At 51.2% G+C, this 13205-nt stretch overlaps 3 protein-coding genes across 12 annotated transcripts in view; 1 reads left to right on the forward strand and 2 right to left on the reverse strand.

Annotated features, from left to right (window-relative positions):
- PC (pyruvate carboxylase) overlaps positions 1–3161 on the forward strand; it is a 67206-nt gene extending 64045 nt beyond the window's left edge. For all 6 annotated transcript variants that reach the window (XM_059709964.1, XM_059709959.1, XM_059709962.1 and 3 more), the window contains 7 exons: positions 114–354; positions 485–734; positions 1196–1440; positions 1523–1702; positions 1778–2026; positions 2300–2440; positions 2517–3161. In XM_059709964.1, the coding sequence (XP_059565947.1) occupies positions 114–354; positions 485–734; positions 1196–1440; positions 1523–1702; positions 1778–2026; positions 2300–2440; positions 2517–2765 (1555 nt within the window). In that variant the 3' untranslated portion in view covers positions 2766–3161. The remainder of the gene's footprint in view (positions 1–113; positions 355–484; positions 735–1195; positions 1441–1522; positions 1703–1777; positions 2027–2299; positions 2441–2516) is intronic.
- A 1547-nt stretch (positions 3162–4708) lies between these two features.
- Positions 4709–7990, reverse strand: RCE1 (Ras converting CAAX endopeptidase 1). 5 transcript variants are annotated; one of them, XM_059709977.1, is made up of 8 exons: positions 7757–7983; positions 7512–7614; positions 7334–7417; positions 6997–7075; positions 6145–6312; positions 5948–6019; positions 5622–5684; positions 4709–5334 (listed from the first exon to the last, which is right to left on the reverse strand). In XM_059709977.1, exons 1-8 carry the CDS (start codon positions 7939–7941, stop codon positions 5099–5101), a joined length of 990 nt encoding a protein of 329 aa, XP_059565960.1. In that variant the 5' UTR covers positions 7942–7983; the 3' UTR covers positions 4709–5098. The 5 variants fall into 5 exon arrangements, with proteins under 5 accessions (XP_059565960.1, XP_059565963.1, XP_059565961.1 ...); XM_059709980.1 differs by having other exon boundaries at positions 7334–7413; positions 7757–7781; XM_059709978.1 differs by lacking the exon at positions 5622–5684 and having other exon boundaries at positions 7757–7990.
- Positions 7991–8013: 23 nt separating this feature from the next.
- TOP6BL (TOP6B like initiator of meiotic double strand breaks) overlaps positions 8014–13205 on the reverse strand; it is a 49780-nt gene continuing 44588 nt past the window's right edge. Inside the window, exons 13-15 of the mRNA XM_059709983.1 lie at positions 9608–9686; positions 8305–8492; positions 8014–8218 (exon numbers count right to left, since the gene is read on the reverse strand). Coding sequence (XP_059565966.1) covers positions 8159–8218; positions 8305–8492; positions 9608–9686 — 327 coding nt within the window. The 3' untranslated portion in view covers positions 8014–8158. The remainder of the gene's footprint in view (positions 8219–8304; positions 8493–9607; positions 9687–13205) is intronic.

Here is a 13205-nt window from a genome sequence, read left to right on the forward strand (position 1 = left end):
CCTGACTCTGACTCATTCCCCAGGGCCCATACTGGGCCACGAACCAGAGAAAGAAGTGAGGGGTGAGGGAAAAGCAGGATGTGGCTAACCCCTGGACTCGTCTACGCACTCAGGTTCTGTGAGGTGGCCAAGGAGAATGGCATGGATGTCTTCCGGGTCTTTGACTCCCTCAACTACCTGCCCAATCTGCTGCTGGGCATGGAGGCAGTGGGCAGTGCCGGTGGTGTGGTAGAAGCCGCCATCTCTTACACTGGTGACGTGGCCGACCCCAGCCGCACCAAATACTCACTGCAGTACTACATGGATTTGGCTGAAGAGCTGGTGCGAGCTGGCACCCACATACTGTGCATTAAGGTGCCTGGGCCCAGCCCACCTACAGCAGTCTCCCCAATTTCCCATCTCCCCTGCCTCCTTACCACGTTTCCCAACTCCCCCATCATGCACACATCGTGCCCACTTACCATCATTTCCTCCTCTTCCCCAGGACATGGCAGGGCTGCTGAAGCCAGCGGCCTGCACCATGCTGGTCGGCTCTCTCCGGGACCGCTTCCCTGACCTCCCGCTGCATATCCATACCCACGACACGTCAGGGGCAGGTGTGGCAGCCATGCTGGCCTGTGCCCAGGCTGGGGCTGATGTGGTGGACGTGGCATCTGATTCCATGTCAGGGATGACTTCACAGCCCAGTATGGGGGCTCTGGTGGCCTGTACCCGAGGGACTCCCCTGGACACAGGTAGGAACAGCAGCAGCCCATGGCCATTCCCCTCTCAAAGCCATAGCCTACACCAGTCCCAGTAGCCTGACCTCTCCTAGACCAGTGGTGGCGAACCTATGACATGTGTGTCAGAGGTGACACGCGAACTCATTTTTTTGGTTGATTTTTCTTTGTTAAATGGCATTTAAATATATATAAAAAAATATCAAAAATGTAAGTCTTTGTTTTACTATGGTTGCAAATATCAAAAAATTTCTGTATGTGACACGGCACCAGAGTTAAGTTAGGGTTTTTCAAAATGCTGACACGCCGAGCTCCAAAGGTTCGCCATCACTGACCTAGACTCCAGATGTTCTTCCCTGGCCTTGCTGTCCGTCACTCCATTCTGAGTGGGACCTGAGCTGGTCCTGGGGTCCTGGGAGGAGCACCTGGGAGCTTAGCACATTTCCAACCCCTCCCCTGCCTCTGGCTCCCTGCAGGGGTACCCCTGGAGCGCGTGTTTGACTACAGTGAGTACTGGGAGGGGGCCCGGGGACTGTATGCGGCCTTTGACTGCACGGCTACCATGAAGTCTGGCAACTCGGATGTGTATGAGAATGAGATTCCAGGGGGTCAGTACACCAACCTGCACTTCCAGGCACACAGCATGGGGCTCGGCTCCAAGTTCAAGGAAGTCAAGAAGGCCTACGTGGAGGCCAACCAGATGCTAGGTGACCTCATCAAGGTAAGCCAGGCCGTGTCCTTACCTGTGCTTCTGGGCTTCCATAAGGGGCCTGGCACTCTGATCCAAGGGCCTTTCTCCTCAGGTGACACCCTCCTCCAAAATTGTGGGGGATCTGGCCCAGTTCATGGTGCAGAATGGGTTAAGCCGGGCAGAGGCCGAGGCCCAAGCGGAAGAGCTGTCCTTCCCCCGCTCTGTGGTGGAGTTCCTGCAGGGCTACATCGGCATCCCCCATGGGGGATTCCCTGAGCCCCTTCGTTCCAAGGTAGGGAAGACCCAGCACAATGGGAGGTGGGATTGGGTACGAGAATTAGGTCTGATCCTCTGCTGTGCTCCCCAGGTGTTAAAGGACCTGCCAAGGGTGGAGGGGCGGCCTGGAGCCTCTCTCCCTCCCCTGGATCTGCAGGCACTGGAGAAGGAACTGATAGAGCGGCATGGGGACGAGGTGACCCCAGAGGATGTGCTCTCAGCGGCCATGTACCCCGATGTCTTCACTCAGTTCAAGGACTTCACTTCCACCTTTGGGCCTGTGGATAGCCTCAACACCCGCCTCTTCCTGCAGGGTCCCAAAATTGCAGAGGAATTTGAGGTCTGTGGCTCTGGCATCTTTGTACACTCCAGCCCGGGAGCCTGCCCCCCCCCCCCCCCCCCCCCCGCCCGGAACATCTAGAGTGCCAGACTGGCCTGGCTATCACTGGGCCTTGAGAGCTATGAGTACACAAAGTACCCATAGGAGACCAGGGAGCTAGGCCTTTGTTAGTAAGGAGCTGAGACTCAAGGTGGGGACTTGCCTAGGGCTGTGTTAGGGGGCTGCTCTCCCCATACTTGCCCCTTCAGCTGAGCTTCCACATCCTCCCTGCAGGTGGAACTGGAGAGGGGCAAGACACTGCACATCAAAGCCCTGGCCGTAAGTGACCTGAACTGGGCTGGCCAGAGGCAGGTCTTCTTCGAGCTCAATGGGCAGCTGCGGTCCATTCTGGTCAAGGACACTCAGGCCATGAAGGTAAGGCCCCCCTGTGCCAGCTAGGCGGTGGGGATGGGCAGGGCCTGGTGTTTCATGTCTCCTCTGCCACCTGCAGGAGATGCACTTCCACCCCAAGGCCCTGAAGGATGTGAAGGGCCAGATCGGGGCACCTATGCCTGGGAAGATGATAGACATCAAGGTGGCAGCAGGGGACAAGGTGGTCAAAGGCCAGCCCCTGTGTGTGCTCAGCGCCATGAAGATGGAGACTGTGGTGACCTCACCCATGGAAGGCACTGTCCGCAAGGTCCATGTAACCACAGACATGACACTGGAAGGTGATGACCTTATCCTGGAAATTGAGTGATCTTGCCTGACTTGCAACCTGGCCATCCCCAGCCCAAGCCTTCTATAGACACTGTGCTGCCAGGGCAGGCCCAGGCCAGCCAGTGCTGAGTGCAAGAAGGTTTGGCCCTGGAGCTCCTGGCCTCAGCTGCTTATCGCAGGAGACAGTGCCTGCAGTGGCCCATCCCCCTTCTCCAGCCATCTGTCCTTTCCCTGTTGGTGGACAGCAGCTCACATATTCACCTCTTGCCAAATGAGGGTCCTATCCTTGCTGGAGACTAGAGGTGGTGGCACAGGTGGGCCTAGGATCCAAGAGAGCAGATTTGGGGGGGGGGGGGGGTCCTACCTTGGAAAGGGGGTTAGGAACTTGGGCCCCAGGTCTTGAGAACTTTGCTCAATAAAACTGACTTTCACCTGCCCTCCATCGTGGGTCCTTTGCAGCCCACCCCACATGCCATTCACAGAGGGCAGAGCTGCCCCTTTGACTTCCCAGGCAAGCTGTATCTTCTTCCTTGGAGGGTAGTGAGGATAGCAGTAGTGGCCTTGATTTAAGCTACCACTGAGTACCTACTGTATACACACCCAAAAATTACTGAGAGCTTGGGGTGGGTGGAGGAAGTGGCTCAGGTAATCAACCTTTCCCCGTTTTATGGACACAGATGGAGTCATAGGAAGGACCCCACAGCTGGTAAGAGGCAGAGGGTTCAAACCTAGGCTGCCAGTAAACTTGCTTCCCAACCAAACTGCTTTACATTCTAAACCCTGGGCCAACCTCGCACCCCATTGTTTTAGGACTGGATGCAAACAGGCACCAGTTCTGGGAAGCAGGCGAGACCCTCAGTATAGGAACCTCCAGGTATGAGAATTTTGGTGGGAGGCTGGGAGCACTCGATGGAGATTCTTGGGATCTAATCCAGCCCCCCCCCCCCCCCATTATTAGCTCTCAGGAGACTCCTATCCTGAGCCCGTTCCCCACCAGCAGGGTGAAACAGTAACCCTGCCTGCACCACTGTACTGCTGCCACTGCATAGGGAGGTGAGGATGGTGGGGGTGGGGGGACATTTCCTGAGAAGGAATGAGAGGAAGAGGAGGGGCAGAGCCTAGATACCCTGATTCCCAGGGATCCATCCTAGCACCCTGCCAGCTCAGTGCTCCCAGGGTATTATAACCTAATCTTTGGTGTGGGCCTGGGCGTCCTCCTCTTTGGTCTCCAAGATCCCAAAGGTACCCTCTGAACAGATCTATGCTCACCCCTTCTGCCTCCAACAGCTGCTGCACCGAGCTCTCCACAAGGTAGGTGTGTGACAGCCACAGCCAGCCTGAGGGCGCCATGAGTAGTGACTGCACACCCGTTTCCTTTCCTTCCACCACCAGCCTCAGAGAATGGGACTCAGAACACCCTCCTAGAGTCTGGAATGGGACCTGAAAACCATTCTAAAAATAAGAGGAAGAGCAGGTTCTAAGAACCTTGAGTTACAGCGCTCTCTTCAAGGCCTTTGTTCCGGGTTCCTCCAGGGACAGACAAGCAGCATGGTGGCAGAGATCCAAGCTGGAGACAACTAGAGCAGCCTCTACTTCCATGTAACCTGAACTGGTTCTTCTAACGTTTTGGTCTAGTTGCTCTTACATAATTCGAGGCTGGTAGACTTTGGGGAGATCCTGGTGGAGGCTACCCTCCCCCCACTCAGGAGACATAAGTTGGAGGCTCTATCACTGGGGTCAGGGTGCTGGGTTCCACTTCCTGGTGGCCAAGTCACAGGCCCTAAAATGAGTGGGCCCACACCTGGTACCTACAGTCCCAGATCCACCTCTGCTAGGACTTGGAGCCTGGCTCAGTAAGAAGGAAGCTACGAGACCAAAGTCGGACAGAGGCCCCCATCCTGTCCCCCTACTGCAGGGAACTGTCCCTACCAGGCATACTCCCAAGACTCCAAACAGACTAATTCCCAAAGGTCCAAGGCCATGTTACCCAAGTTAAATCTCTTTAATATCCCAATACAAAGTCCTGATGCAAAAAGACAGTGAGAAAACCCTGGGAAGTTGGGGGGAGAGGGGTTTCTGTAAATTCTATCCCTCAGCAGCTTTTCAGGGACAGAGGAGCTGAGACGCAGCAGTCCACAGTGAGGGAGGGAGTGCACAGCTCCTGGGGCCTCCTCACTCCCCTTTCAAGAGGGGCTGCACCCTTTGGCTATCTGCTCCTTTCTCTTGGTCCCTGGGATTTAACTAGCTCTGGCTTCAATCCCCTACAAAAATTCCTGAGATCTCGGGACCCCAGCCAGCTCCTCCCCTGCAGTACCCCTTGATGGGGAGGGGCTGCGGAGCCCGTGAGAGTTCATAGGTGCACAGGAGCACGGGTCAGGAGCACAGGGGAGCCTCTGAGTCCCCTGCTTGCTCCAAAAGCACACACAGGGGAAGACTGCCGTAGAGCTTCGGGTCCGTAAGGGGCTGAAGTAGAAGCAGGAAGAGTCCTACACCCAGGGCATAGCCTGCCAGCAGGGGCCGCCTCTGTGGATGCTCCAGGGCTGCACATACAGCAGGGAAGCCCATGTAATTGCAGAAGGAGTGGCAGAGAACTGGCCCAATCAGGTGTCCTGGGAAAGAGACAGAACAGCTCTAGAGTAGACCCACCACCTCTTCGGGTAATTACCCTCATCCCCTGGAACAGGAGATCAGTGTCCCACCTGTCCACCCACACACCATGGCCTCTGCTTGCTTCCACCTCTCAAACCTCACCAGGCTGAGGGCCCTACCTTAGCCTGTCTCAAGGACTGTGGTTAAAAAAAAAAAAAAAAAAAGCTCATAAACACAATTTTCCCATTCTCCCACCTACTCCTGTGGGCCCGTAACACCTGGGCATCGTGAGGGACTGGGGACCAACCTGTACGGATGAAGAGGAAAGCAGTGTAGGCACCAAAGACAGCTGTGTAGGAGAACTGGAACGCTGGAAACGGAGGCTATGAGTGACCACACCTGCATGCCCTTCCTGTCCCGGCACTGTACACCCACCAGCCAGAGTTCCCCTTCCCCCTGGGGGTAGTGACTACCTGCCCAGCACCTGTAGCTGTCCTCTACACCCCAAATCCTGGCCCCTCCAATATTATAGCCCGCTGTTCCCAATTCTTTCATAGTGGCTAATTTAGGGACACCCTCACACCCCCCGCCCCCCAATCCAGGATTACCCCAGGCATGCTCTCTAGGACTCACCTGCAGACAAGAAGATGCTCCCCACACTGCTCTGACGGAATCGAAGCTGCTCAAAAATGTGGTGAAAATGGGCTAGGAAGAAGGCGAGAACCACATCACATTGCTCTCAGCCTGCCCTCTATGCCCTACCATTGCCCCGAGCCCCATTCTCAGCTCCCATGCTAGGAACATCTCAGAGGACCAGGTTGCACACTCACCAACTCCAAAGAACAGTGGGCAGGTGAACACGGCAGGGCCCAGGCCCGTACACGGTGCTAACATGGGCAGCATGCAGGCCCGAAACACTAGCTCCTCTGTAAGGGGCGCAATCACTTGGTTCCGAAGCCAACGCATATCCATGAGGCAGCGGGCCCAGGAGCGAGGGGCTAGGGAGGGGATTCAAGACAAGCAATGAGTGGCTAGCTATTGAAGAGAGACCCTAGAGCAGCGGTTCTCAACCTGTGGGTCGCGACCCCTTTGGCGGTCGAACGACCCTTTCACAGGGGTCGCCTAAGACCATCCTGCCTATCAGATATTACATGACGATACATAACAGCAACATCACAGTTATGAAGTAGCAACGAAAATTATTTTATGGTTGGGTCACAACATGAGAAACTGTATTTAAAGGGCCAGAAGGTTGAGAACCACTTCCCTAGAGGCCTCCCACAATCTTTTCCTGGCCAAACTCAGGTTAGGCATGCACACTCAGAACATGTAAGGGTCCAGCTTTATCTATCAGCATTGTCTCAAGAAGACAATGGGAAGGCCATTAGTAGCTGAGGTAGGATATCTGGAAACATTAAAATCTGCCCAAAACTAACTATGCTTAGAGAAGCCGAAGGTTAGGGGAAATAGAAGTGCTCTCTAGTCGACACCAAATACACTTTTAGGGGTCCCTAGGAGGATCCCTAAACATCAGAAACCAACGCTTAGAGGACACCTGCTATATGTTCCCATCTTACTGATGAGGAAATATAAAACATCTCACATCTCATGTTCAGGTCCCATCATGACTCCCTCTGTCCTGGACTGCCTGCTTACTTTTTCCCTCAGCCCTGAGGACTCACCTAAGACAACCTTTAACCCATCTGCCAGGTCACGGGGGCAATCCATTGAGAGCTGCATCAGTGGGCCCAGAAAAAGGATCTGGAGACACAAAAACAGGAGCAATCAAATGAAAGGCTTCAACTATAATCCACTGCTTTTGCCCAGAAAAGGCCTCAAGTTTCCTAGTCTCAGCCGGGATTTCCCCCCCAATGCATACCCGAGGGCCTCGAGCCATCTCACAATTCCTGTCTCCCATCGGGCACATACTGGACACAAGCAGGATAAGTAAAAAAACTCACAGAAAGGAGCGTCATGCTAATACAAAGAACAGAGGCGGAAAGGTAATGGAGGACTCACCATGGTCAGCAGCAGGGGCAGCAGGGCTGCTGGGAAAATGCCCTCCAGCCTGAAGCCCATCAGCGTGAGCAGGGGTGTGCCTGGCTGAGCCACAGGAAAGGAAGCATCAGTCTTGCTCCCTCCCCCAAAGACCCCTGCGATCTCGCCCCTGTTGCCCTCTGCCCCGCCTCCTTTGCACCTGGATGCCTGTGAGTTCCCTCCAGAGTAGCACGCAGAGGGGCGAGAGACTGGACACCACTAGGACACTGGTGAAGCGCCGCTTGATGACGGCAGGGTGGTCCCTACGGAGGGGGCATTAAGTTCAGGGGCCCAAAGTCGCCCTCCGACAGCGCAGCCCCGCCCTCAGTTCGCCCCAAACTCCGCCCGCAGCCCGCGGCCCGCCTCGTGGAGGCGCGGGTTCCGCCGCGCGCGCAGCCCCCGCACCTGGGCAGCTCGCTCTTCCAGACATAGAGGCTGCCCACATAGGAGCAGGCGAGGCTGAGACAGGAGAACACAGACACCCAGCAGCACAACCCGGGGCCCGGGCCTCCCAGAGCCGCCGACTCGGGCTGCCGCTCTGGTCGCGACACGGACAGCAGACGCAACCCGTCCCCGCCCAGCGCCGCCATCGCGCCCGGACCGCGGCGCGCAACAGTGACGCCACCGGCTGTCTCGGCCCGCGCCTGCGGGAAGCTCTGGTTACGTCATCATCCGGCGGCGCGGGTCCTCGGCCCCGCCCTCGACACGGAAACAAACCCAGAGCTCACGGAGCAGGTTTATTGAACAACAGACTACACGTGTCAACAGCTGCCAGGCCGGCGCGGGGGCGCGGGGGAGAGGCCTGGCTCAGGGGCTGGGACTCAGCCACTCGGACAGGTTGGAGACTTCCTGCAGCCACAGTGCGTCCTGCGAGAGGAAGCGGGGCTCGGCGTGAGGACACCTCGGTAGCGGCCGGGTCCCCGCCCTCCCCTGCGCAGCCCTCGCCTCATTACCTCCGGGCCGTTCCCGGGGTCCGCCCTGCTTCTGCTGGGAGTCATGGAGGCCGCGGGGGGCTCCCCACGCCGCAGAGGAGCCTCTGACGGACTCGGGGCCCTGCCAGAGGGGAAAGCCCATGTTCCCTCCAGGACCTGGTGGAGGCTGCCCTTCTTAAGCTTCTTGTTGGCTACTTGCCCGCTGGTCCCTAGAAGAAAACACACACTCATCCCTTGGAGGAAACGCGGGGGGAAGGGAGGCGCTGGGGCCAGCCCTCAGCTCTCCCACCTCAGAGCTGTTCCTTCAGTTCCTGTCCTGATCAAAACCCAGCAGCCCCAGGCCTTCAGGTACAGGCTGAGGCTGCAGAATGGTCTCACGTCTCTATTCCGCCTGTTAAGCCTGAGAAGGGGCGTGTGGATTGTACCAAGCCCTCACTTGGGACTCGGACCCACTTGATCACTGCACAGAGTCTTCGTGGAGTTTGCACTTTCCAGCTCCTCCCTCCCTGCCAAGCTCTGATTCTCCTGCCCGAAATCTGACCTCACTTCTCTCAGTGTATTGGGCAGTGCCAATAGGCAGCCTTCCTATTAATTGATTCACTTGTGCAAATTTAAAGCACTGTTTTGTCCGACAATGCATCCTCGTTAGAGACAGATGAACCAGGTTGCCTGGGTTTGATTTCTGGCTCTGCCATTTATTAGCTGTGTGACCTCGGGTCGGTTTATTAACACCTGGGCCTCAATTTCCTCATCTGTAAAATGAGAAAATAATAGTACCTAGGTATTATTTTGAGAAGAGCATTTATACATTTTAAAAATTCAGAACAGTGCCTGGCACCTACATCATACAGGTTCAGGCACCAGTGTCTATGGTTATTTCCAGCCATTTACATGTATTCATCCCTGGCCCTGCAGTATGATCACCATCACATCACATACACTGACACTTCCCCATAACACATCAAAGTTAAGGTGGTGTCTGCACCCAGGAGCAGCCTCCAAGAGCCCAAAACAGATTGTTAACCAAAACTAAGGAGTTATAGTATCAATACTAATAATCAAGAAAAGACATGAACAAACTGGGTTCAGGGCCCCACCCCATCATGCACATCTATAACTACACAGGCTATGAGAACTTGCTAGTCCTATCATATCAGCTTTTGAGATGGAATGCCTTCTACTGCCCCAGAACACCCATAGTAGTGGTGGGAGCCAACCAAATCCCAGACGGAAACTGCTCTGGTGAAAGGTTTGAAGGCCTTGAAGTTATGCTTTTTTACTTCCCAGCTTTGATCCAGAGCTGACTGAAAAGCTAAAACCTTACCTGCATGGAGCTCCGGGCTGCTGTTCTCATGTGCACGCTCTGTGCTCTCCTCTGTATCATTTTTCTCTGGGTGCAGTTGCTTGAAACATTAGAAGTCCTAAGTTAGTTTTGCAGAAGGCTCATGTGAATCCTCTACCCACCTCCAAATTCCAAGGTTTCCTTTTGCCAGAGCCTTTGCAGCTTACGCCAGCATTTCCTTACTCCTCTGAACTCTGGTCACTCGCCTACTGTCTGCCCCACTTCTCAGGCTCTGTAGTAGCTACTGCATGCCCCTGTTCATTATTTTTATATGTCGATGTCCATTTTTCTCTGTCATAAACTCCTTGAAAGGTAAGGTTCATCATGTTTACATTTCTTTATATCTAGCATAGTACCTTGCACAGGGTAAATGCTCAAAAAATATGACTGACCACAGGGCACGTTTTATAGTCCTCAGTAGCCTTTAAAAGCCCTGCCACATTTGGTTGCATTTGGACAGAGAAACAAAGATACTACGATCAAAACCCAATTCTAGCTCCTTGTTTTTCAAGAATACAAGTGTATAAAAATAGATACCCTCTTCAAAGTTTAAAATTTTTGCGCTTCAAAAGACACTACAGAAAGTGCAATGTCAACATAAGAATGGAAAAAATATTTGCAAATCATATCTGATAAGGAATTTGTATCAAGAATAAAGAACTCATATAACTCAGCAATAAAACAACAAATAATGCAATTAAAAATGGTTTGACAAAGGAATTGAATGACATTTCTCCAGAGATACATATGCCCAATATGCACATGAAAAGATGATTAACATCATTAGTCATTACAGAAATGTAAATCAAAACCACTATTAGATACTTTATAACCATTATAATGATGATGATAATAGTAGACAATAACAAGTATTGGTGAGGATATGGAAAAATTGTAACCATTATATAGTATTGGTGGGAAAGTAAAGTGATGCAGCCGATGTGGAAAATAGTTTGGAAGTTCCTCAAAAAGTTAGATACAGAGTTATGACCCAGCAATTTTACAAACATATCCACACAAAAAATGTTCATAGTAGCATTATTCATAATAGCCAAAAAGTGGGAATAACACAAGTGTTCACCAACTGATAAAGGGAGGAATAAAATGTTGCACTTATCCACCGCCTCATTTTCTGTGGTTTCAGTTACCCATGGGCAACCTCAGTCCAAAAATATTAAATGGAAAATTCCATAAATAAGCAATTCATAAATTTTAAATTGCACACCATTCTGAGTAGTGTGATGAAATCTCATGTTGTCCCACTCCATCCCACTTAAGACATGAACCCTCCCTTTGTCCAGCATATCCACTGTAGACACTCCCTGCCTGTTAATAGCCACCTTGGTTATCAGATTGACTGTTGGTGTATCACAGTGCTTGTGTAAAAACATTAATTCATTTAAATGAAAAGGTATGCATGCATAGGGAAAAACATAGTATATATAGGGTTTGGTACTATTCCCGGTTTCATGCATCCCCTGGGAGTCTTGGAATGTATCCCCTGCAGATAAGGGGGGACTACTATACATCCATACAATGAAATATTATCTATTATTATATAAAAGCCTAAGCGGCCATTTGACCTTTCGACCAGTAGGTATGTGCACTGACCACCAGGGGGCAGACGCTTTTACTGGTAGGTTAGCTTGCTGCTGGGATCCGGCCAATTGGGGCTGGGCAAGAGGGGCCGAACATGCCCTGGATGAATCCAGGCCGGGGGACCCCACTGGTGCAAGAATCCATGCACTGGGCCTCTAGTCCAACCAACCATAAAAAGGAATGAAGTACTGTTGCATGTTATAACATGGATGAATCTTAAAAACATTATGCTAAGTGAAAGAAGCCAGATAAAAAAGGCCACTTACTGTATGTTCTATTTATATAAAATGCCCAGTATAAGCAAATCCATAGTGATGGATAGTAGAATAGTGGTTCCCAAGGAATGGGAGTAGGAGAATTTGGTACTGGCTGCAAATCAGGTACAGGTTTTCTTTTTGGCATGATGGAGATATTCTTGAATTTAGTGGTGATGGTTGCACAAATAGTAAATATACTTAAAACCACTGAATTGTACAATTTAAAATGGTAAAATTTGTGGAACATGAATTATAACGGAATAAAAATAAATATTATATCATACTGTTTACTAAAATAGGTTTCCATTTCTAAGTAATTATATTCCAGGGAACATAGAAGGGGTAAAGATGGCCCCAAAGATGTGAAAAAAGAAAGAGCATTAGGAAAATTTCCAAACATTTCCCCCCTCCACCTAGTCCCCATCCCCCACGTTTTTTCTTCTTTGAGATAAAGTTTATTCTTTTATTTCACTCTAGCCTAGAAAAATCTCATATAATAGATAAACCTCCTATCTTGATATTGGTCTACAAGGAAATACCCACATTCAGATATAAAGCACTGAGGCTCAGAGGAGCTTGTGTACCCTTCATCAGCAGGTTCCCCAGATAAGACGGACCTAGCTACCCTTGGATACACCTCCTTGGATTTAACACTCTGAGACATTTAGTTTTGCTCTCCCCTCCACCCCACCCCAGATTACAATACTTTTCCTTAGAAAGCTGCCTTCCTGTTATTGATTCTACTTGAGTTTCAGTTTTCAGTTCCTACATACATCTGTGACACGAAGCCCTGGAGTACTATCTTACTGACTGCTTCACAGCCCACTGCCTGCTGTTTCAATATCCAAGCTGAAAATCTCCATTCCTGGCATAACCTTTCCCTGCATATAGTCTATAAAACTCTAAAAATATATTCTCTCATTTCTTCCACCCTCCATAAGCTATATAATGGCCATAGATGGTGTTATTCTTTACCACTCCAGAGGTTAGCACTTCTACTTTACCCATTTAGAAATGGAAACTGAGAGCACCAAAGCCCCATTGAAGCAAGTCTAGCCCCAGAGGGGTGTCTCCAGCACAGAAGTTCTCCCACTGCAGACACAGCTGATTCTCACAGCCAATTGGCCTGGAGGTCAATTCCTCACAGTGATAACTACAACAATCAAGGCTTAATTACAAGACTGTGCACAAAGCCCACAAGGGGGTGCACCAAGAGTGTCTACTTCAGGTAATTGGGACACTTAGCACAGAAAGGAACTCTATCGACACAGCGAAGCTTAAAAAATGCTGAGACAAAGAAACAGGACACAAACAACAGAATCAGAGGAAAGCAAACTGCTGGATACAGAGTTCAAAACCACACTTTTAAGGTCTTTAAAGAACTGTCTAGAAGCCGCTGATAAACTTAATAAGGCCCTCGAAAAGACTGGTGAGACCGCCGATAAATGTAGTGAGATCTTCAAGAAGACTGGTGAGACCGCCGATACATGTAGTGAGATCCTCAAGAAATCTAATGAGACCCTTGAGGTTGTGATAAAGGACCAATTAGAAATTAAGCATACACTGACTGAAATAAAGGATATTATGCAGAGTTCCAACAGCAGACTAGAGGATTGCAAGAATCAAGTCAAAGATTTGAAATACGAAGAAACAAAAAACACCCAACCGGAAAAGCAAAATGAAAAAAGAATCCAAAAATACGAAGATAGTGTAAGGAGCCTCTG

Source organism: Myotis daubentonii, chromosome 9, assembly GCF_963259705.1.
Source record: "Myotis daubentonii chromosome 9, mMyoDau2.1, whole genome shotgun sequence".
Taxonomy (NCBI): domain Eukaryota; kingdom Metazoa; phylum Chordata; class Mammalia; order Chiroptera; family Vespertilionidae; genus Myotis; species Myotis daubentonii.